This window comes from Solea solea, chromosome 3, assembly GCF_958295425.1.
Source record: "Solea solea chromosome 3, fSolSol10.1, whole genome shotgun sequence".
NCBI classification, from domain to species: Eukaryota; Metazoa; Chordata; class Actinopteri; order Pleuronectiformes; family Soleidae; genus Solea; species Solea solea.
In genome coordinates this window covers 13,292,854-13,313,930 of record NC_081136.1, presented here as the reverse complement: position 1 = coordinate 13,313,930, position 21,077 = coordinate 13,292,854, and the positions used below count along the sequence as shown (strand labels likewise).

Genomic DNA, 21,077 nt, shown 5'->3' with positions numbered 1-21,077 from the left:
ATGTCGACGGGGGCTGTGCGGAGACGACCGCTGACAGGTGTTTCCTGCCGCCACACACAGCAGGTGCTTTGTGTGTTCACACACGCACACACACACACACACATATCCCTACATTTCTAACACCAAACTGTCAGGAAACTAAATAATAACTTTTCTATTTATGTTCTAATTATGGAACGTTTATTTAGTGTTTTCAAACCAGGATTTTAAAAAGTGTAACCTTTCTAAAAAACCTACCATTATAGCATGTTTCATTTCTCTTTCTTAATTATAATTAATTATAGATGGTAAAAAGCTGTAGGCCATATTCCCCCTCCTCATATAAAATTTACTTTTTTTCTGTCCTCAATTTCAATATAACATTTTGATGGAATATCAGAGGACACATAAATTGTCAGTCGAAAGTTGTGATTGTAATTTGTCAGTATATAAAAGGCCGGACTAAAGACATTTTATATCTTGGAACATATGGTAAACATCACTTGCTCTTTCATTATTTCTATTTTGCTTCAACAAGACTGTAAAATGAGCTGTTTTATTAAGAAAAACTGACTTTGTTTGGCAGCTCCTGTGTGTGCTTTGGCCCCCGAAGAAGCTGCTGATTCTGGATCCTTGTATAGCTGGATGTTTGGACTACATAACAGTACAGCACACACACACACACACACACACACACGCTCGTACATCAGTCAGCGAGTCTATTTTTCCTCCTTTCATTTTCAATCACAGGCTACAGCACAACCAATCACTGACATGGCTGCTACCAAAACAAGGTAGCTGCTCGGCAAATAGGAAATCCCCCATCTGTCTTATTACACCTCCCGCCTGTCCACTACTATTTCCCTGGGGCTATGACGCCATATCTCCCAAATGGAAACAGAAGCCGTGACGACAGGCCAGGCCGATGCTTTTAGATCCATATTGAGGCCTGTGCGCGTCTCTCCCAGGATTCCTGTACGATTAGAAAATGAGGCTTGGGTTAGTTTGGTCTTCACGTCAGCTGTCCGCCGAGGCGGCAGATTGAAGATAGTGTCAATTTCCCTGAATATTATACAGAACTAATGCAAAATGTGTGTGTGTGTGTGTGTGTGTGTGTGCTTCTTAATATAACTATTGAAAATAAATGCAAAGGGAAAAAAAAAATAAAGTAACATAATGAGGCACAATTTAAAGAAACACTTGGAAAAACTCCAGTATGGAGTCTCCATGTGGAATCTGTGTTTCAATATTGTGGTAATTATAATCATTTTTTTTAGTGTAGTCCTCAATTTTGAATATAAAAAAAAAAAGCGAGAGAACAAAGTCAAAGATATTTTATTGGCCTCATATGTATCAAAACCTTTATCAAAATGCAGAAGAAAATATATACATATATGTATATGTATATATATATATATATATATATATATATATATATATATATTCATTTATTTATTTATTTTCACGACACAAACCATCTGTGAATACTCTTTGGTTACATTTGTGTGCAGGAAATGTGAGGTAGAACATTTACCTTTATGTGTTTTGTTTTTTTGTCACTTTTCCCCTTTATTTGAGTAAAAATAAATCAACAATAAATAGGATTCAAACTAAAAACAAAACATCTTGTGTGGCCTTTTCAGTTAGAATTTCATCCACTTTAATTGTTGAAATCGTTTCATGAAGAGAAAACATTTAAATCCTCTTGACAACGTGGCCGCGGCCGATATTTTCTGACTCATGGTAAAAACATGTTTTTCTTCACATCTTTAGATCAGATTTTGACCTTGTTGTTTCATATACATAAAGTCACTCCTGTATTTCAAAGAGTTTTAAAGAGTTTAATTTACACGTTTGGCCTGAAAATGGGATTAGGAAATAATCCCATCTTCAGGCCAAACGTGTAAATTCAACTCTTTCTTCTCCCAGTCATCTTGTTTTTAATTCTCTTCTTATAGATATTTAGTTTTATTCAGGACGTGGAGTTGAACACACCAGAGCAGGTGTGGTGTGTGAGGAGGAGGAGGAGGAGGAGGAGGGGGAGGAGGAGGGGGAGGAGGTGGTGGTTACTGTGCCTTCTGGTTGAGCGTGTGTGTCCGTGTGAGTTATGTCCACTTTTGCAGAGTGTGTGTTCACATTGTCAGTGTCTTTCTGAGTCAGCAGGTGAGGGGGGATGTACCCTGACTGTGGTTTTGACGACTCCCTGTGGTGGTCCTTGTCGGGGGACTTTGGAGGGCAGCGGCCCCGCTTGTCCTGCCCCCGGAAGCCCCGGAGTTTGGGGCTCCAGTGTTCCCGCCACTGGAGGGCCAGAGTGGAGCGGTCCGCCACCAGGCGTCTCTCCTCTGGGCCCCAGCCCCGCTCTCCTTCCTCTGCGCCAATCAGGAGGTAAGTCCGACCCACGTGGAGGGCGGGGCATCCGCAGCCAAGGTCACGGTCGGGGACCCAGAGGGAATGTGGGCCCCTGCGAACGTGGGAGGAGGACCCCGTGCGGAAGACAGTTTGGACTGCGATGGAGAACTGCCACCAGGGACCTGAACGCTCCATCCCTCTCACCTGCACCTTCAGCACTGACATGCAAAGGTACAAAACATTCAATCAATCATTGGTTTATACTTGGTTTATTATTATTGTTAATTAAAAAAAAAAAAAAGAAGAAAATGTAACCAACCGTAATCCTTGAGACAATAGGTCTCTAAGTTCATCCTGACTTTAACCTGAGAAGGCTGGCAGTACGACACACACTCCTCCGCTAGCATAGAGAGAGTGAAGAGAAGGGAGGAAGAATTCATCAAATGACACGGTATCATTTCATAGCAAGCATATCAGCACATGTCTTCTCCCCTAATTACAATATGGCTGCTTCTATTTGTCATCACAGTATCCTGTGACTAACAGATGACCCTCGAGTGGAGCAGGTGGGACATTCCTCCAGCCGCCACTAGGAGGGAGTGCTTAGCTGCTGCATTGAGAAGCTGGAGGAGCTTTTTTTTTTACATTTGGTTCAAGGTCCTTTCTGTTAAAATCAACAACAGACGACGTCATCAGGGTCTGTTTCACATTAAACTAACATTTGACTTTTGCATCACTAGAAAAGGTGTGCACTCTCCTCCTGTCTTCATTACACTGGCCTGCATTTATTATTATTATTCCCTTTAACTGAAAGTAGTAGTTATCTCATACAGAATATAAATGCTACTCTTTTATAGTGTATACACACACTTTGTGTGTTGTCTAAAGTGATTTATTAAAGAGAAGGCAAATAAGAGCCTAAATAAAAGCAAGCCAGAAATGTAAAGATAAGAAAAGCCTAAAAAGAAAAGCTAGTATTCTCCTGTGGCCACTGATTGTTGCTATGTTTTTACTTTTTAAAATCAGGTTTTTAAACTCTGTTTCTTAAAAAGAAAGGAGAAATCTTCTCCTACACTTTAAATTCATTCTAATTTGTCTTATGCATGTAATACTAATTATGTAAAATTCATGCACAGGCATGAATGCATTGTTTTTCTAAACTTGACTATATTGACTATACTATATTTTTTGGCCCCATTTGAAAGGTGCATCATCCTACTGATACTAATATTCTACAGATTCATTCATCTCCGTTTAACGAACCCCGTAAATAATATTTGGGGAGATATCCGAGGACAAGAACACATGTTCATGACAACAGGTATTTGTCTTGGCATGTTACAGGCAAAGGCCACATCAGAAAAAACAAACATAAATAAATAGATATTGGCTGTCGCTAATAAATAAATGAAAGTGTCTGTCGTTCGCCAGTGAATCCACTCACCTATGCTGTACTGAGGCTGGTACACAGGCGTCGGAGCGGCTTCTTGAATTCCTGCAAACATAAACACAGTTTCAGACAGGTGACGGGAATAGATACACGCTGTCTTCACAAGCTGTCAGGCTGATGCTCCTTTGTGTGTGTGTGTGTGTGTGTGTGTGTGTGTTAGTTTTGTTCTGCTTGAATGCCTGTGTGTGTGTGAGGCCTGTCCGTGTCATCGCCGCTGTTTGTGTGGTCCTTTTATGGGCCAAAGACACACGAGATACAAACTTTACTCTTGCATGGTTTTGTCTCAAACATTAAACAGAGCTTAATAAAGTTGGTGTGTGTGTGTGTGTGTGTGTTGTGTGCGTGTGTGTGTGTAAACTGAACAACCTGCTGGTCTGTCCATACATTATCCAGGCCGCTAGTAAAAGTGTGTGTGACAGTGCAGCCATATAAAACTAAGCCAACGCTGTGTCTCCCGCGTTCATGTCCCGTCCTCTTTGACACAACTGGGACAGTGACATCCTACACCCCCACCCAGCTGAACCCCCCCACACACACACACACACATTTTATTTTAACAACAGGAAGTCACTGTGTGTTTGTGGATGTACGTACACCACTGACTCCATACATGGATCATATTGAGGCTGCGTATTGTTTAATATCTTCAGAAATGAATGCTACTTTTCCAAGCTGTACCTTTTGATATTTTTGTAGTTTTTCTTCAAAGAAAAGTGTAAAAAGGTTTATAAAACCTAAAACTTAAAAACAGCATTAAATGGGAAAATGTAATTATAATAAAAAAATAAAATTCATTTAATTTCATAAATTAAGCCATCGTGTATATAAAACTCAAAACCTGTATATTCAGTCTATTAACTGATCTGTTGCAGAAAATAAGCTTTACTTTTTATCATTTCATTGCTGAGTCATGATGGTTTATCCCTCTACTATTACTATTGGCGTTCACAACTAATTGAATCATTTCATCTATTCAAATATGTGGTTTAAAGGCAGCATGAATTCATCATGAGACGAAATCTGAGACAACTTCAGTCCGGCTAAAGAATCTAAGCTGTAATGAGCAGCAGAGTTCTGCAGGCTTTTTCCGTTGTGTAGCTGCTGCTTCGAGTAATAATGTACTACTTATTTTTTTTCAGTGGAAACATGATGGTGCAAGATGGCTGCCTTCAAAATGCAAGCGCTAAACCTTTTTAATGCCTTTATTATATCATGTTTTATCACGGTTTTGATGTTTTTGAGTCTTACTTTACGGCTTTTATTGTTTTATTCAGGTCTGGTTTATGTTCTGATGACTTTTAATTGCTGTGTGTGTGTGTGTGTGTATCCTGCAAAGCACTTTGTAATAGTGTTTTGAAAGGTGCTATATAAATAAAGTTTAGTATTATTATTATTATTATTATGCAAATGGTATTATTTTAAGGCTACAAAAACCAAAATACTTTTTATTTCAAAGCAATTACACTCACCACCTAAATCTTACCAACTGGACCTTTAATTAGCAAAAATGCACTTTTTACCAAATGCGTAGTGATATGTTGTGATCTTCTTGAGCTGCCCTTAAGTTTAGGCCGGCTAAAGTCTGTGTGAGATGAGAGGAGGAGCTGAGGTGGATGTGGCGGCGTTGGCGGGTGAGGGGCAGTAAGAGATGCTATACATAGCTTGAGATGGTCCGGCAGTAAAAACAAACAAGGATTTCTCTGCCTCGCTCCTTTCACTGGGAGAGTTATGAGTCTGGCCTCTGTGATGGGGGCGCTTTGAGCCGCAGTGCGACAGGTGTGAAGCTCGTCGCCGCTGGCTCCCGATGTCACCTGATTGGAGCTTACACAGTGTTAGTGCCTGTGTAGTTGTCGGCACTTGTGCGTTTATCCCGGTGAGCACACGTGGATTAGCACTCGGGGCCGAGGTTCGGTAGCGGTCATGAGCAGAGACAGGAGGAGCAACAATCCACTGGATCAGATGCTCATCACAGATCAGCTGGAGATGAGGTTTCCCCCCCGTGGTGGTCAGCTCATGTTAATGCTGCTATGGAAACCGTCTCCAGGGACGATGAGAAGGGGACATGCTTGGAGATTGAGCCAAATTAAACCAGGCTGCAGCGGCCCTTTAATATCGAGACACTGTTTAATAAAGGATTGGAGCTCTTGATCTGAGGTTTAATCCGTTTAGGCCACAGGCAAATGAGGCTGAAGGAGAAGTTAATGAGGTCACTTTGTCATGACTGACAACAAAGTATTAAAGGCCCAGTGTGTAACATTTAGCAGGGTTTCTTGGCAGAATTTGAATATACTTCCCATAAGTATGTGTGTGTGATTGCTTTAAAATTAAAATCATTTTGTGTACGTATACTCAGAATGAGCCTTTTATATATACTTTGGGCAAGGGTCTTGCCTCACAGAGGTGGCCATTTTGTGCCATTGTGTTTCTGAACAGACAAACCAGCCAGACCTTGTGTTTCACATTTTGAGGTGGAATGTTGTGTTGCACTGGCGTTTGCTCTAAGACAGCAAGGGAAGCTCAGCTTTCTCTAAAATGGCGTCAAATATGTACGGTTTTGTATTTACATTTCAACACTGACCGTGCCCTAGAACGTGATTAGAATGTGTCACTAGCTCGTTCAGAATCAGCTGTTTATCACGGGCGAAACCACTTGAAGCCCAGCTTCAACTGGTGGACGGCAACAAATGTTTTTTTTTCACTGTGGTGAGCTCGACGGTGATTGGACAGATTTGGCAAAATTGTGACTCCCAGGGAAGCTCAGCTTCCATGTCAGTGGGCTTCTGCATGATGATTGGAGGAACTGAATGAAAGGCGGAATTAGTTTTTGAATGACAGCGTTGCAGAAACTGTCTCAGTCCCGTGTGTGGATTTTGTGAGGGAAGGCTGTAGACAAACAGCTGGTCATTGTGTGTGATTTGCTCTGAGGTCTAGCCCATTTTGGTTTGTGCAAAAAACACAATTATAGCATTTCAGTTTTACATGATTATCACGTTTTCTTGTTTGAGTTGTTCGTTTGCAGAATTTATTCCAGTGTCCAGTGTTTCAGAGACCAGCATCTGCCACTGTTGTGTTGGATGTTATGATGAGACAACTCAGACTGTTTGGATGTCTATGGTTGCAAGTAACCAGCATTGAAGACTTCCTCCTATGATCTTGTCCATCTGTTGGGCTAAACAAAAACCTAGTATCTATGCAAACCTTTCCCACGAGGACAGTCTCTGTATAACAGCATCTGACAGTTTAAATGAGGCCGACTCCTGGCTGTAAACTTACGTATGCAGGGCCGTAGAGGAGACTTTCCCTGTTTGTATCCTGGGGCACAGCGGTTGCACCTGAGGCCGGTCACCCCATCTCGACACAGACACTGACCTGATGTCTGGTTGCACCAGCGGCCCACTGCTCCCAAAGGATGGCACTGACATGCTGGAAAAGATTCAAACATTTTTATTTATTTTTACCTGAAAAACATTACATTTCAGTTTCGTTCAGTTACATGCACTTATATACTTGTCAACAATTGTGAAGGGTACCAAAATCTGTACAAATCTGTGCATATTGGCACTGCAGTTTGTTGACTGGTCAACCAATAATCGTCATTTTAGGGGAAAAAAAAGAAATGGAAAATGCAAGATTTTCGAAATATACCATGCTCCACGACAAGAGAGAGAGAGAGGATACAAAACCTTGTGTGTTTCTTTTTTTAAAAATGATGTCAGCACGCAGCAGTGTTTACTGCGTCCAATTCTTCTACTTAGTTGAATTTATTGGCGGGCTATTATTGTGTCACACTGGTATGATGTCACACGATTGACATAGCTGACATGGCTATCGCCATCCAGCCTACACGTCCCACAGATCAGGGTTTAACATTCTGAACCATAAAATGACGAGATGTGCCTCTTGGTGGATATCCAGGTTGACTTGTTCTTATAGTAGCACCCAAAGAAGTGCCCAAAAAAAGTTTCAGAAGTGAATTCTACTAAACACTTCTTGTTCCTGTCTACCTCTGTATATGCAGAAACGCTCCCTCAGTCAGGTCTGATAGTATTGCATGACAGCCTGTTTTCAGGTGAAGGACACATCACACAGATAATGTTACAGAGTTTCCGTCCACTAAGACCAAACAGAAGCAGAATAATAACATCAACAGCACAAAAAAAAAAATCCCCAAAAGTTACGCACTGCAGCTACAAATCTGAAACAACAGCTGAAAGATGTTAAAATGCTTGTTGGAGCTCGGGGGAGTCGTTTCTCTGCACTCATCACCTCACAGTCCTTTACCTCAAATTACACACAGTCATTATAGGTATGGCTATGAAAATAAAAATATCAAGTCACGCAGATATAAAGTTTTTTTGGCACCCACCCGGCTGTGGTCATACAGGTTTGCTTTCACATGCACAAGATTTCAATTGAATGAATATGAAGTGAGCACGGAGCCAAGCGAGTGTCGGCTGTGTGCTTGACCGTCTTTGGCATTGAGGAGAAGACGGCAAATTGCCGTGTGACAACATGCACGCATGAGAAAATATTTTAAGCCAGAAGGTGTTAAAATTTGCGATCACTGAACAAAACACAAGGCTGTACAATGGACTGGATTAAGTCAGCCATCCGTCAACGACAGAACCTCAGGTTTAATCCTGCATGACAGCAAGCGTCTGTCCTGCGGGAGTGTCCTTGAGCGAGACACAAGACCTTGACTGACACCAAGGATGGTATTCTTAAGCTGCCCTGATGCGTAAACAAAGACAAATTCCTTCATGAAGTTATTAAGCAGATGTCACATAAGGGATGAGGCGTTCTTTAAAGCTTGACAGTGGAAGAAAGATACATTTTCATTTTTGTTCCCGCTGATTTTACGCTATAAACCGCGAAGCCAGAGCCCCCATCATGTTTTATAATTAATTTCTCTTCCACTTTGTGTTGCTGTATAATGATTACAGCCGGGATTTGCCACGGTTTACACTGCAAAGTCGTCTGTTTACCACTTCTATCACATGATGAGCAAAGACAGATAAAGAAAAGCACCCACACTCGAAACAGCTCTGTTCACACTCCAGCAAAGTTTACACAAGTTCTTACAGCCTGACAGGACCGAGTAAGTTATTATATCGCCGGTGTCCTCTGAATGCAGCTGTAAGTTAAAGCAGGAGGAAATTTAAAGCTGCAGTGTGCAACTGTAGGTGATTTTGCTGTTATTATTCTGCCTCTGTTTGATGTTTGCGAACAGAAATGATGTAACATTATCTGTACGCTAAAATTCAGATACCCATTCAAATTTAGTGGGGAGGAAAGTCAAACTCCAACTTTAAAAACCCCTTGGAGTTCAAAATATACAGCCTAGAAGTCGAGAAGCAGCGTGTGGGAGTTTCTTCAAAGTATGGAACAAATCTGGATATTCACCTGTTAGCTTGGCTGTTAGCTCCACCTGCCCTAGTACACAGGCAACAAACAAAGCATTTACCTCATCAAACTGCTGAATGATCGGGTTTTTGAGCATAAGAATTGCACTTGGAACTTTACTATTACTTCTACTTCTTTGAATCACACTTCAACCTGTTTGCAACTATCATGTTTAGCTAGAGCATTGTCTCCACCTGTCTCCTAACCCACACTGCGAGAGACAGGCTGTGAGCACTCATTTGACAGTGGTTTGAAAGTGACAGGCATTTGTTTACATTTAAGAGTTACGTCCTACAGTTTTAAAAATTCGGTTAGATTATAGCCTATCCTTTTCATCCCTGCACCTGCGGCAAGCTTAAAGCCATCCCGTTAACTCTGGATATATTGGTGCGGCAGTAAAGCATGCCAGAGTGTCACAGTCACTTAGGACATGTGACCAGTGAAAAGTCAGGGGTCACAGCAGATGCCAACCGGTGGTAACGACGGGGGTTACAGGTGGCAGCCCAGTGGGGGGGTTTGTATGTGTCTCCATGTTTGTACCGCTAACAGGAATAGCTGTCCACTCTCACAATGTAACCATGTAACCGAACCTTTAAACACTTCTGTACAACTGTACGAGACAGAGAGACTGCGTAAAAACACACACACAGATGTGCATTCAGGCTGTCAGACACACACACACACACACACACACACACAGTCTCTCACATTATGGTTTGACTTTCATCCTCCAGGAAAACACACTTCAGTAAAGAAACTTATTTATGCATCTTTGCGTAGACACAAATACACCAACAAGAATGTACTTGACCCTGCACCACCCACACACATGCACGCACACACACACACACAGTTAACACATAAATGTAGAAGTGACTGACGTTGACAGGCCTTGCGGTGGTTCAGAGGCTTGCTGTGGTCGCGTGTGTGACCGTTCTGGCAGTACTGGCAGTGGCGTCCAGCCGTGTGGTGTCGACACTTCAGACACACACCTCCGCCCTGTCGGCCCGACTGCTGGAAGACCTCCATGCTGAAGCGGCACTTGTTTGAATGGCCATTACACTCACAGGCTGAAATAAACAGAAAAAGGGGTTTTGGTTTACTTCCAATGTACAGGTAAAGATAAGTGAAATGTTAGTTATACAGTAGTGTAACACCCGCTTGGTTTTCATGCATTTCATGCTTTATTGTAAACTCAAGTCACTTTTCCTTTTCAAGTCAAGCTTGATGAAAATCACCTGGTTCCCGCCCACTTCCTGTCCCTGGCAGTTCCCACCAGTAAACCCCAGAAATAAGAAGACTTTGTTCCCTCACCAGATGGTCATTGTTACCTCTGCCAGCATGCTCTCAATGTTCCTCTGTCAAAGAACTCCTGCTCGGTATGTAACATTTCTACAATAACCATATTTGAACTCAATAATCCAGAATCATTTTGTTATGGTAGATGATAATCTGTTTGTGCCACAAGCAAGTCCCAAGTCTTACCCTCAACCAAGTCTAGTCGAGTCTCTGCTTTAAATCAAGCAAGTTAAGTCGTATGAATATAGAAGATGAAGATGATTTCCCAGGTATTCCACATTTAAATATGCTAAAAAGACATTAGTAAGTCATTCTGAACTGCTAGAGTTTATCAGTAACATAAACACTGTATAACTCATACAACGTAAGGACAGCTTCACAGTGCCATACAATTGAATTGTTTGTAAAAGAATATATAATTTACACCAATAAAATGAAAATAAATGAAACTGCAGAGCCTAAAATGTAAAGAATACTGACTGTAGGCCGATATTAAACCCTGGAAATGCATTCATTAGCCTAATAAAGCAGCACGTTCCGCGCACTTATAACCAGCTTTTGACCCACCAAGACACTAACTAGCGTTCGTTTAAAATAGCAACCAACTGACTTCAATGTGTTACCTTCCTTTGTGGGATTTGAAGTGTCGAATGGCATTTCACGTTGTGGTGTTGGTGTCGCTCGGTTGCCAGGTTTGAAATCAAGGCCGCAAAAGCAGACATCCAATGTGTTCCGTGTTTCAAAAGCAAATTGGAACGTTAACCCCCTCAATATTTGAGAAAATGTAAATATTCCAGAAGTCATTTTGAGTCATTTTACCCAAGTCTACATCGAGTCGTTTTCCAACGTTAGTCAAGCCTCAAGTCCTCACTTTTGCGACTTAAGTCAGACTCGAGTCAAATCCCCCCACCTCTGCTCTCTGGCCACCTTATTAGCAACACTGGAACCCTATAAAGTGTCAGGAATGGTACCCGGTGTGGTATTCTTTACCACATTGGTAAATAATACTGGTGTGGTGTCATGATAGAATGTTGCCCTTCTATCATGAACCAGTCTGGTTATCCGTCTCTTACCGCTGTCATCAACAAAGCATTTTCGCCCAAAAAACTGCTGCTCACTGGATATTTTCCCTTTTACAGACCATTCACTATAAACCCTAGACATGGTTGTACATCAAAATCCTAGTAGATCAGCAGTTTCTACGAAAAAACACATTCAAAGTCACTTAAATCACCTTTCTCCCTCATTCTGATGCTCGGTTTGAATGTCAGCAGCTTGTCTTGACCCTGTCTACAGTACATGTCCAAATGCATTGAGTTGTAGCCATGTGATTGGCTGATAAGATGTTTGTGTTGACACGCAGATGTACTTCATAAAATGGAGGGTGATGTATTTATAGGTTTATTCCATTTAACAGAGGGTGACGTGTAACTTTCATGACTCACCAATGCAGGGGTTTGGGTGTGTGGGTGTAGCTCGATGCCAGGGTCGGTCAAAGTAGAAGTCCTCACACACGTCACAGTCTGGCCCCGCTGTGTGATGCTCGCACACACATACTGCCCGACCTGTGTCGTCACGGCGACACTTGGAAGCGTGTCCGTTACATTTACATCTGCCTCCGACCTGCAGGTCCGACAGAGCCAGAGGAGCTTGGGCAGGGGAGGTAAAAGTGGAGGGAAGAGCCACCTGCAGGTTCCTTGCACTCTGCCTCGTGTTGAGATTATTGTTCCGCCTCCTCCTCAGTTCCTGCCCTTTGTTGCCCTGACGCTGCCCCTCCACTGTCCAATCACAGTCGCCATTGGGGCAAGGTAGCCAGTGACTTTTCTCCCTCTTAAGGCCACGCCCTCTCCCTTTCCCACCTTTCTTTGAATGCGTGAGCGTACCAAAACTATCTCCCCCTTCTTTGCTGGTCACATTGTGGCCATCTTCATCCTGACTAGACCCCTTACTGTGACTTTTCCTTCCATGTTTGTCCACCTTCTCTCCTTTGTTCCTCCCTCTTATCGCTGATTGTTTGGACTGCCTGTCAAAAAATGGCAGTGTATTATCCGTGTTCAATATGTTCATCTGCCCTTCAGTGCGGCCCTTGTAGGCCAATCGCCCAGTGCTTCGGTCATCTTCTCCACTGTCACGCCATTCTGCTTCATCCTGTTTATTCAAACTGCTGGTCTTGACAACTTTGGACACCTGATGGAAGACCACGCGTATGTCTGTGGCTGTCACCCAGTCCTGGAGGGTGGGGCTGTGGTCAAAATCGGGTGAGGACGGTCGTCCGTCTAAGGTTGAGAAGGCCAGCACCATTCCGCCCCTCTGCTTTTGCAGTGGACGAGGGTCTGAGCACAGAGCTTCTGTTTCTTGATGCCTGGTCCGAGCCACTGTCTGCGATGGCAGCCCAAAGTTTGTGAGGCAGTCGCTGGAGTAGTGCTGCATTGGCCTCCAGGTGCGCCCGTAGTCCATTGACTTGAGGATGGAGATGGAAATGGGATCTGATGGTTCCCCCTGGTGGCAGAACTGCAAACTTATGTAGGTGATCTCAAAGCGGCGGCCCAGTGGTATGGAGAGCACCCACTCCCCGGTGTCCATGCCTCTGCGAGCCATCCAGCAGGTGAGGTTATGAGGGTTGTGGAGGTCGGTCAGGGCGGTGATGTTGCCATCGTGATTGGGCCCTTGCACCGAGTGACTAGCGTTGACTGGGACCCCATAGGCAGCGTTGATGAACTCTGACAGGCAGTGACGTGGGCGCCCATCTAGGTGGTAGCAGGGGTCATGAGGAGAAGTCCAGCTCAATGGGGTGTGGAAAAGGGAGGAGGAGACAAGGGATGAGGGGAGGAAAAGGAGGAGTAGAAGGAAAATGGGGAAAAGAGAGGTAAAGGGGGGAGGGGAAAAGGGTGGGAACATCATGTCATTGAGCCTATGGAAGAAAGAAAAAGATGATTTTTAGGAGAAAATCTTGGGAGTCTCATCGTAAAACGACACAATCTGAATGATTTATACGACTTAAATTTAAAGCTAGAGAAGGAGATCTAAGATTGCCCACCTGTGTTTTTATTGAAAACACACAGTACCAGTTTATGGCATCTCTTCAACTGCACCTTATTGGCTCACGGCAGAAGCCAATAAAGGTCTCGACCCGTAAAAATGCAATCATAGCGGTGTCAGCCACTAGTTTGAACCTGCGACCCTTAAGAACTTATTAGTCTTCAACTTTCTTCAAAAAGTAGTGGATGAGTGGGGGTGAAGAAGGCCATGCACCCAGTGGGTCTGTGTTAAATGACAAAAAACATGCCCAACAGCTGGGGCTAAAGTCCGGCCTGGACCACATCCATCACATTTATGGCTCTCTCCTTTTCAAATCATTTACCGCTGGTCAGTGCTGCAGGCAAGCGAGGGGGCTGAGTGTGAGCGGTTATTGAGCAGAAAAGAGTGTATGAGAAAGAGAAAATAGGGGAGGGGAGAAGAGGAGTTGGGAGATTAGGGCTTGGGATAGTAGGAAATGATTTATAGATCAAAATGGGTGTTCAGCATGAGCCCACTACGTGGAGACTTCCGTGGTGAAGACAAATACGGGCTTGTGTGTCGCCACAGTGCAAGTAAATCCCTTACAACTGGTGATGAGAGTAATTTATTCGTCTGTCAAGATTAATTTTGACATGTGGTCACAACGAACAAGGAATGTTCCTTCTCCGGAACCAGTTGTTATTGTTTTTAATAACTCACCCTAAGCCCAGAAGCACATTCCCTAAATGGATTCTTCCCGTGCTAAGAAAGTTCCAGATTTCCACTTTCATTTTTGGGTTTCTTTCCCTTTCTTTCTCAAGAGGTCTGTCATATTTACATCAATAACTGCCTTCCTTCCACATTTTCAAACGGCTTTCCCCCCCTGCCCTTCTATCTCCCCGCACATCTATCACCTGCCCCCTTCATTCTGGTCTGGGAATATTCTTAACTGCTTCGAGATTGATGATGTCCTAACAAGCGTTTGACACTGACAGCAAAGTCAGCAGGGCTGCATAAACCAAACCCGTAGGAGAGGACGTGGCAGAGAGCCTCTGCGGCCTCGTCATCCTGCTCAATTAGCCAACGACCGAAATATGAGGCTCCCCTCAGGGACCACACAGCTCTGCGGGGCCTGCACGGAGGCTACGGCAAGCCCTCGGACAAGCTGCTCTCCTCCTGAGGTCGAAATCAGAAGACATGGTAGGATCGGTTAAAGCTACTGTATAGTAAAAGGACAAAAGGGGGAGATCGGACACCACATTTGAGGCTCCCCCTCACTCTTTGCGAAGCTGCCACGGGATACACCGCAAGTGGCGAGTGCGGCGATGAGCGGTCTAACTGTGACCCTGATGCCAGTGAGCCGCATTCCTGGGACCCAGAATGCCTCGGCTGGTCATTCCTGACATGTCGAGACATGTCCCGTGGGAATCTGAACTCACTGATAAAAAGCTGGACTTATACGCTGATGGTGTGATTAATTAGGTGTTCGGTTTCATTCAGTGGTGACGTCTTGGCCGTGTAGGAAGGGAAGATGTTGTCAGAGAGGATTATGAGCAGGGCAAAGGTTATCAGCAAATTCAAGAGCTTTGAGAGTATGACAAAGAATTATTCATGGTTGGGAAATGATACGTGAGTGTGGACGAGTAACAGCTCAGGGTTGTGGTGGTTCAAACATGTAAGGCTGCAAAGGGAAAGGGGGGGGGGTTGTTTAACATTCCCATGACATGCACTTGCTCTTGTCTTTGTCACATTACATGACTAATTAAACATTGCCCCATTACAACCACTTTGATAAATGGATGCTCATCCCAGAGAGGCCCCTGAGGTTTTTTAATGCGCCCCACTAGGCCAAATCCAGACTCTCTTCTCCTCTGAAACCAGATCATCTGTCTGGCACAGCCACCAGAACCCATCGGATATGGTTTCAAGTGTTTTTCTCTGCCGCTTTCCATAAATTCACACGGCCGGGGTATCGGAAGAACATACTGCGGATGAGCGGCATTCCGTTTTAAGTGTCACTTGATGGGTCAAAAATGCCAAACCTAGACATCAGGGGTATTTTACACCACTCCTGTTGTCAAGGTGCTCTGTATTGACTACAAATAGCTCATGTGTAAAAGAGGCTGTCATCACCTATTCCTTCTCACAAGAAAATTGCAAATTGAGGTCTGCACCAAACCCCTACAAGAACTCCTCCACTTTGACAGCATTCAGTGAGACTTCTTCACGCCTCCTCAAAAAGCTTATACAGTCAAATTGTGGTATGATAAGATCAACGACATCTCCTGCGGGTGATCTGTGGAAGCAGCTATGCTTGGCTGGCAAGTGGCTGGAAAAATACTTGCTGACAACCTGGGGGCATGTTTACAGCATAGTCGTACAGAGGAGAGAAAGGAAACCGCCACTCATGTCAGTGCTCGAAGCCGGAGCAACAAGCTGCAGTCCGTATTGATTTCCTAACGTAAACCTTCATTCATTCTTCATTTTGTTGAGGTGTAATTAAATGCAATTAAAGTGCCTGACAAGTTGGAGGATTAGAAATGATAAATGTCATAAGGAAGGAAAATGTTTTACGCTTCTTCTTTTTTTCTTTTTACTTTTTTTTTATTAAAAAGGTATTGGTAACAACATGCTCTTTGTTATTGTCTTACACATTTGAAAGCCAGCAAAATAGCAAAGACTGCTTCTTATATTCAACTGCCTTACAATGTAAAAATGGATTTAAATAGGATTTTTGACTTTTTTAGACTGTAATCAATATAATGGGCTTGTAGTGCACTTCTACTATTGAATGGTCAGGAAAGATAAGTGTAAAGAAGCTAAGTTTATAAAAATAAATTTGCAACATGGGATTTTATCTTTTTTGGTCACATTTTAGAGCTTTATTCTGAAAAAAAAACAACTAATTTATTGTGTTTTGGCAGAAAATGAAGACTTAAAATGATCGTAAAATCTCTGCTGGTGGTATAGTCTCTTTCTACCTGTTACTGTAACTCGCTCTGGTCTGTTCACACTTTGGAGCTGCGGGCCTGTCTGGGTCTGGGGCTGTTCTGGTGAGCAGATGAGCTGGATTTGGCCTGTCTCACACATTTTAACATTCTTCGTCATGGACAGCAGATTTGTCCAGCCATGTGCGTAGCAAGACGGAGACAAACACTTTAGATTTGAGTTGCTCTGCACCTTCGCGAGTCTCAAAAGACGAAATGAGGTGTTTGTATAAAAATGAACAAGAGTTTTATATCCGGGTGATAGTCACTGGGACGATTTCCCAGGCTTCTACATTGCAACTCTGCTCCAAGACTCGGGGGCCTTTAAATAAATATGATCAATTATATGAGCTCTCTCTTATAGCCGACATGTTTGAAGCTGCAGCAAAGCACCTGTTGGCGCATGTTACCACACTGACACCTTTGTTAATTTGCAATTGTCCTCAGCCGGTCAGAAATACAACACTGGGTGAGAAGAGAGAGGCTACGTATGCCGTCTGTATTCCCAAACTGCATTCCTGCTTGCACAGTTGAAGCGCATGTGTGTGTTATTCCACACGGAGCAGATTCCAGGAGCTCTGTTTTAGGTGTAATAATCTAATTTTAGTGGAGGGGGGGCCTGCAGGAGGTGGAAGCAACAGACAGCACAAAATGGATTATCACTGCTCGTATCTTTAGCTAAAAGGCCTCCGTCCTTCAGACGTGCATCAACAATAAACCGCCAACCCCGGTGCATTCAATGCACCCCCCCCCCGGGGGGCCAAGTGCACCGTCACAGATACATGTGAGGGTGCCTCTGCCTCTGCATTGACCCTCATTGTCCTGCTTATTTAATTTTTGAATAAAAAACCACATGTCACCCACTTGATATTTAAGTTTCCTGTCAACTTACACACCCCGCCCCCCCCTCCCTTTATAGCCTCATACTAGTTGGCAAGCGGCTTTGTGTGCGCAGCACTGAGCTTCACATGTTGATATTGAAAAACAGATGGAAATGAAATCATTGTGATTCCGCGTTGCAGGCACGCCAAAGACGAACCTCAGGCATGATGGGAATAAGAGTGAGGCCACTGGTCATGACTGCGTCGACAATTGCATCCACACACACACAAACGCACACACAGTGTGGCAGAGCAGGTTAGCGATGGAGATGCAAAGACTGTTTACAGCACTATTAAATAGTATAATAGTATAAACTTTGAAACAAAAATATTTTAAAAGCAGCCTGTTTTAATATTTGTTTTTCACTACTGTGTGCTACATTAACGCCCTCCACTGCACTGCAATGTACGCCCCTGTAACACACACACACACACACACACACACATACGTATGCACACCTTTTATTTTACATATAAATGTAAGTATATATGGATATAGGCACCTATAGATGTAACTTTCTTATATTATTTAGGATCGGGTATGGATTAATGTATAGACAGATAATATACAGTATATCGTATAATACGATTTTATATATTGTACAGTATAAAAACCATTTAGATGTGCATGTATGCACCTAAATTATGCAACTTTTATTTTATTTAGGATTCTTGGATAACATGTAGTGTATCGTCTATTGTATATACACTGTTTCTATGTGCAGCTGCATATGCAAAATGGTAAGCACTATGTGTCTCGATAGTTAATATATGGTACATTTATAGATTATAATACAGTAATATATTGTATATTAAAGGCATTGTTTTTTCATTGTTTTATTCAGTATTATTATTATGTCTACCTATGTATCTATATCAATGGATAGATGATGGATAATATACAGCATGATGCTATTTTACTGTATATTATCAGTTTGTATGGCGTACACACACAACTTTTATTATATTTATATTATTATATATGTTAGTATTGTTTTATCTACATGTGCATATATCAATAGATACATAGATTAAAAAAAGATTGTATATGATATATTTAGTGTTGCATTCAGGTACTGGAAAAAAAGGGAGACTTCAGGGAAATTAAGGTGAGACGTTCAAAGAGCCTGGAGTCACACACAAGTTTGCGGTTTGCGTTGCATTTAATGGCGCTGGGACTAATAAGAATGATTCACTTGCTGCGGTTCGTTGCACATAAACGTCGGTCGTGTTTTAGTCTTGATGACTTTGGCAGACGCTGAGAGTGAAGCTTAATTACAGCCATTCTGTGCTAATTGCTCTCGTTAAGCAGCCGCCAATTTCGCTTTATCCTGCGGGATAGAGAGGAAGAATAATATTTACAGTGGGAGGCGATCAAACAAGTGAATTGTGATTGAAGAAAATAAACTCGTTGTCGTAATTACTCGCATGTGTTTGTATTGAGGGGAGACATTATTCCAAGATCAGATGAACTAATTGCAAACCCTGGTATCGTCCTGTCATGTACGTAATTTATGTTTTCATTTTGAATGACACAAACATAACAATATTAGACTGAGTATTCTTAATATTAAAAATGGAACAATTATCTATTGAAAACTAAACAATTAGAGGCTAAATAAAGTCTGAGTTTGTAAAGTCAAAATGACTTGGATGAGTTCAATGTTAGGCAACGGATTTATCGATGTAATAAATCAGACATTTTATACAGCTTGCTGTCTAAATTTAAAACGTCTCTGTATAATACTTTTTTTTAACAATAAATAAAGGCACTTGAAATAATTAATTTGTATAAGACTGGATCTACATCTACACAAAATGAGTGCCAAATATTTCCCTGATTCAATTTAAAGTAACATGTGGCAAATAATATTTGACTGCGAATGTTATTCTTAAGTCACAAAAAATACCACAGGCTCAGATTTGCCGTGCACTCGCTGCGTAAAACTTGCGCGTAAAGTCTCTTCTCTGCGCGCACGGAGAAAGAAAAGTTGCACATTCGACTCTCACAGCAGTCTCACCGTCTGAGTCTTAAAAAGAGAGAGCGAGAGAGAGAGAGGTACGATAATATAAATCAGGAGTGCTCACCATGTGCGTCCCTGTGATTCCTCTTCTCCTTACTTCCCCTGCTCCCGCGGTGCGTCCTGGTCATTAAAGAGGAGCGCAGCAAGTGTCCGCACATCCACTTCCTCCTCCAGCTCGTCTGCAGAGACAGTGGGACACGAGATAAACCGACCGAGAGGGGGCAATACACCGGGTATAGTGGAAGGGGAAGAGGAGGAGGAGGAGGAGGAGGAGGAGAGGGAGGCAAATTAACGGGACCAGCTGGGAGGTGTCTCTCCTTATATCTGGAGCCGAAAGAGCTCCCACCACCCCGAGCGGAGCCACATCCTGTTTGACGCAGGGCGCACCGCTGCCAAACGGTCTCCCATGACAAAATAAAGTATCATATCCATCACAGTAAAACCAAGAGCATTATTAAACCCACTGATAACCTCGTATAGTTCAATGTTTGGTTCATTTTAGGTTCAAAATACTTCTTATTTGGCGCTTTCTTAAACCATCCAGAATAATGGATATATTGTCTTTATTTTGTCAAATAATGTTCAAATGAGACAAACTTGACAAACTGGTATCTAATGTGAATGTGGACATACACACCTTGCTTGTGTAATATATTCTGAAGTACTATAAACAAAAGTTATCATATATCAAATTACAAATGGAGGGATTTGCCTCTTAAGTGCTTTACACTATTTATTCTATTCTATCTCGACTTTTTTTGTACTCATTTTACACATTTTAATTGACAGGATAAAGTGTAATTTGGCAGATATTCTACACAAAATCACTTTTTTTCAAATTTCTTTTGGTCCTCACAAGATTTATACTGTTAATATACAATACAATCTTTTCAGTGCAGGAATCTTATTACAGTAGATCATGTTTATATTCAGCAACAATACTGTAGCAGCCTGAAAGAGACAATGTCGTACTTTACAATTTGATCAACTGAAAAAAAAAACAAAGTTATTTTTGTCTTTATTTACAGCCCTGGTCTAAATATTAAGAGTTAAGTTACAGATGACTTCCAGACCTGCTTTCGTATATGTGCCTTGAATAAATTACTTTTTCATGTTTTCCTCCACTACCAGATTAGATATAATAGACATAATATTCCCCATCTCTCCCTTATTGAAAAACTCCAGAATGCTTTTCCCAACGGTGCCCAATAAAAACAATGAGACGAGCACAGACAGACACATGCATGCGGAAAAATCTCTCTATTGAAAAAAGCCAAAGCTGTTCCAGCAACAGCAGAAAATGTTTTGTCTCTGCATGATCTCACCGCTCATGATAAGAAAAATATGTCTTGAGGACCTTTTAGGTAAGAGATCTGAGTACTTCCTCCACCAGCGGCAACACATTACACTCTCTTTATAGAAATCTGAGAATCAGAATTAATCTGAAAACAAATCACCGAGCTGTATTTGTTGCCACAAGCTCCGGAGAGAGTATTAATTCAAGTGGCTACAGCAGAAAATATGGATTTTGAGACTCAATTCAGCATTTCAGGACTTGTTAGGACTTTCTTTTTTACACTGTGCATTTCCTCCACCTCAGGTTTATTACCACTGGCAGGCAAATTGAGGATACAGAGAGAAGCCATGTTGCAGTAGCCTTGTCTCATATTGTCCAGGCAGAGATCTCACCCTCCAGTTTGCTCCAATT

The 21,077-nt window shown here is 42.4% G+C and overlaps 1 protein-coding gene across 1 annotated transcript; it reads right to left on the bottom strand.

The window, feature by feature from the left end:
- Window positions 1-1,866: 1,866 nt before the first annotated feature.
- On the bottom strand, window positions 1,867-19,658 carry ntn5 (netrin 5). Its single transcript, XM_058626242.1, has 7 exons — window positions 19,434-19,658; window positions 11,926-13,391; window positions 10,063-10,251; window positions 7,052-7,201; window positions 3,773-3,823; window positions 2,648-2,728; window positions 1,867-2,546 (listed from the first exon to the last, which is right to left on the bottom strand). Exons 2-7 carry the CDS (start codon window positions 13,379-13,381, stop codon window positions 1,948-1,950), a joined length of 2,526 nt encoding a protein of 841 aa, XP_058482225.1. The 5' UTR covers window positions 13,382-13,391; window positions 19,434-19,658; the 3' UTR covers window positions 1,867-1,947.
- Between the last annotated feature and the right edge of the window lie 1,419 nt (window positions 19,659-21,077).

Bases quoted from the DNA above. Each gene is read 5' to 3' on its own strand.
- ntn5 (XM_058626242.1), bottom strand. From the start codon at position 13,381: ATGATGTTCCCACCCTTTTCCCCTCCCCCCTTTACCTCTCTTTTCCCC. The intron at 10,252-11,925 runs GTGAGTCATGAA...TGTTTATTTCAG, and splicing joins ACACCCAAACCCCTGCATTG to CCTGTGAGTGTAATGGCCAT. The intron at 2,729-3,772 runs GTGAGTGGATTC...TCTCTATGCTAG, and splicing joins CCAGCCTCAGTACAGCATAG to CGGAGGAGTGTGTGTCGTAC.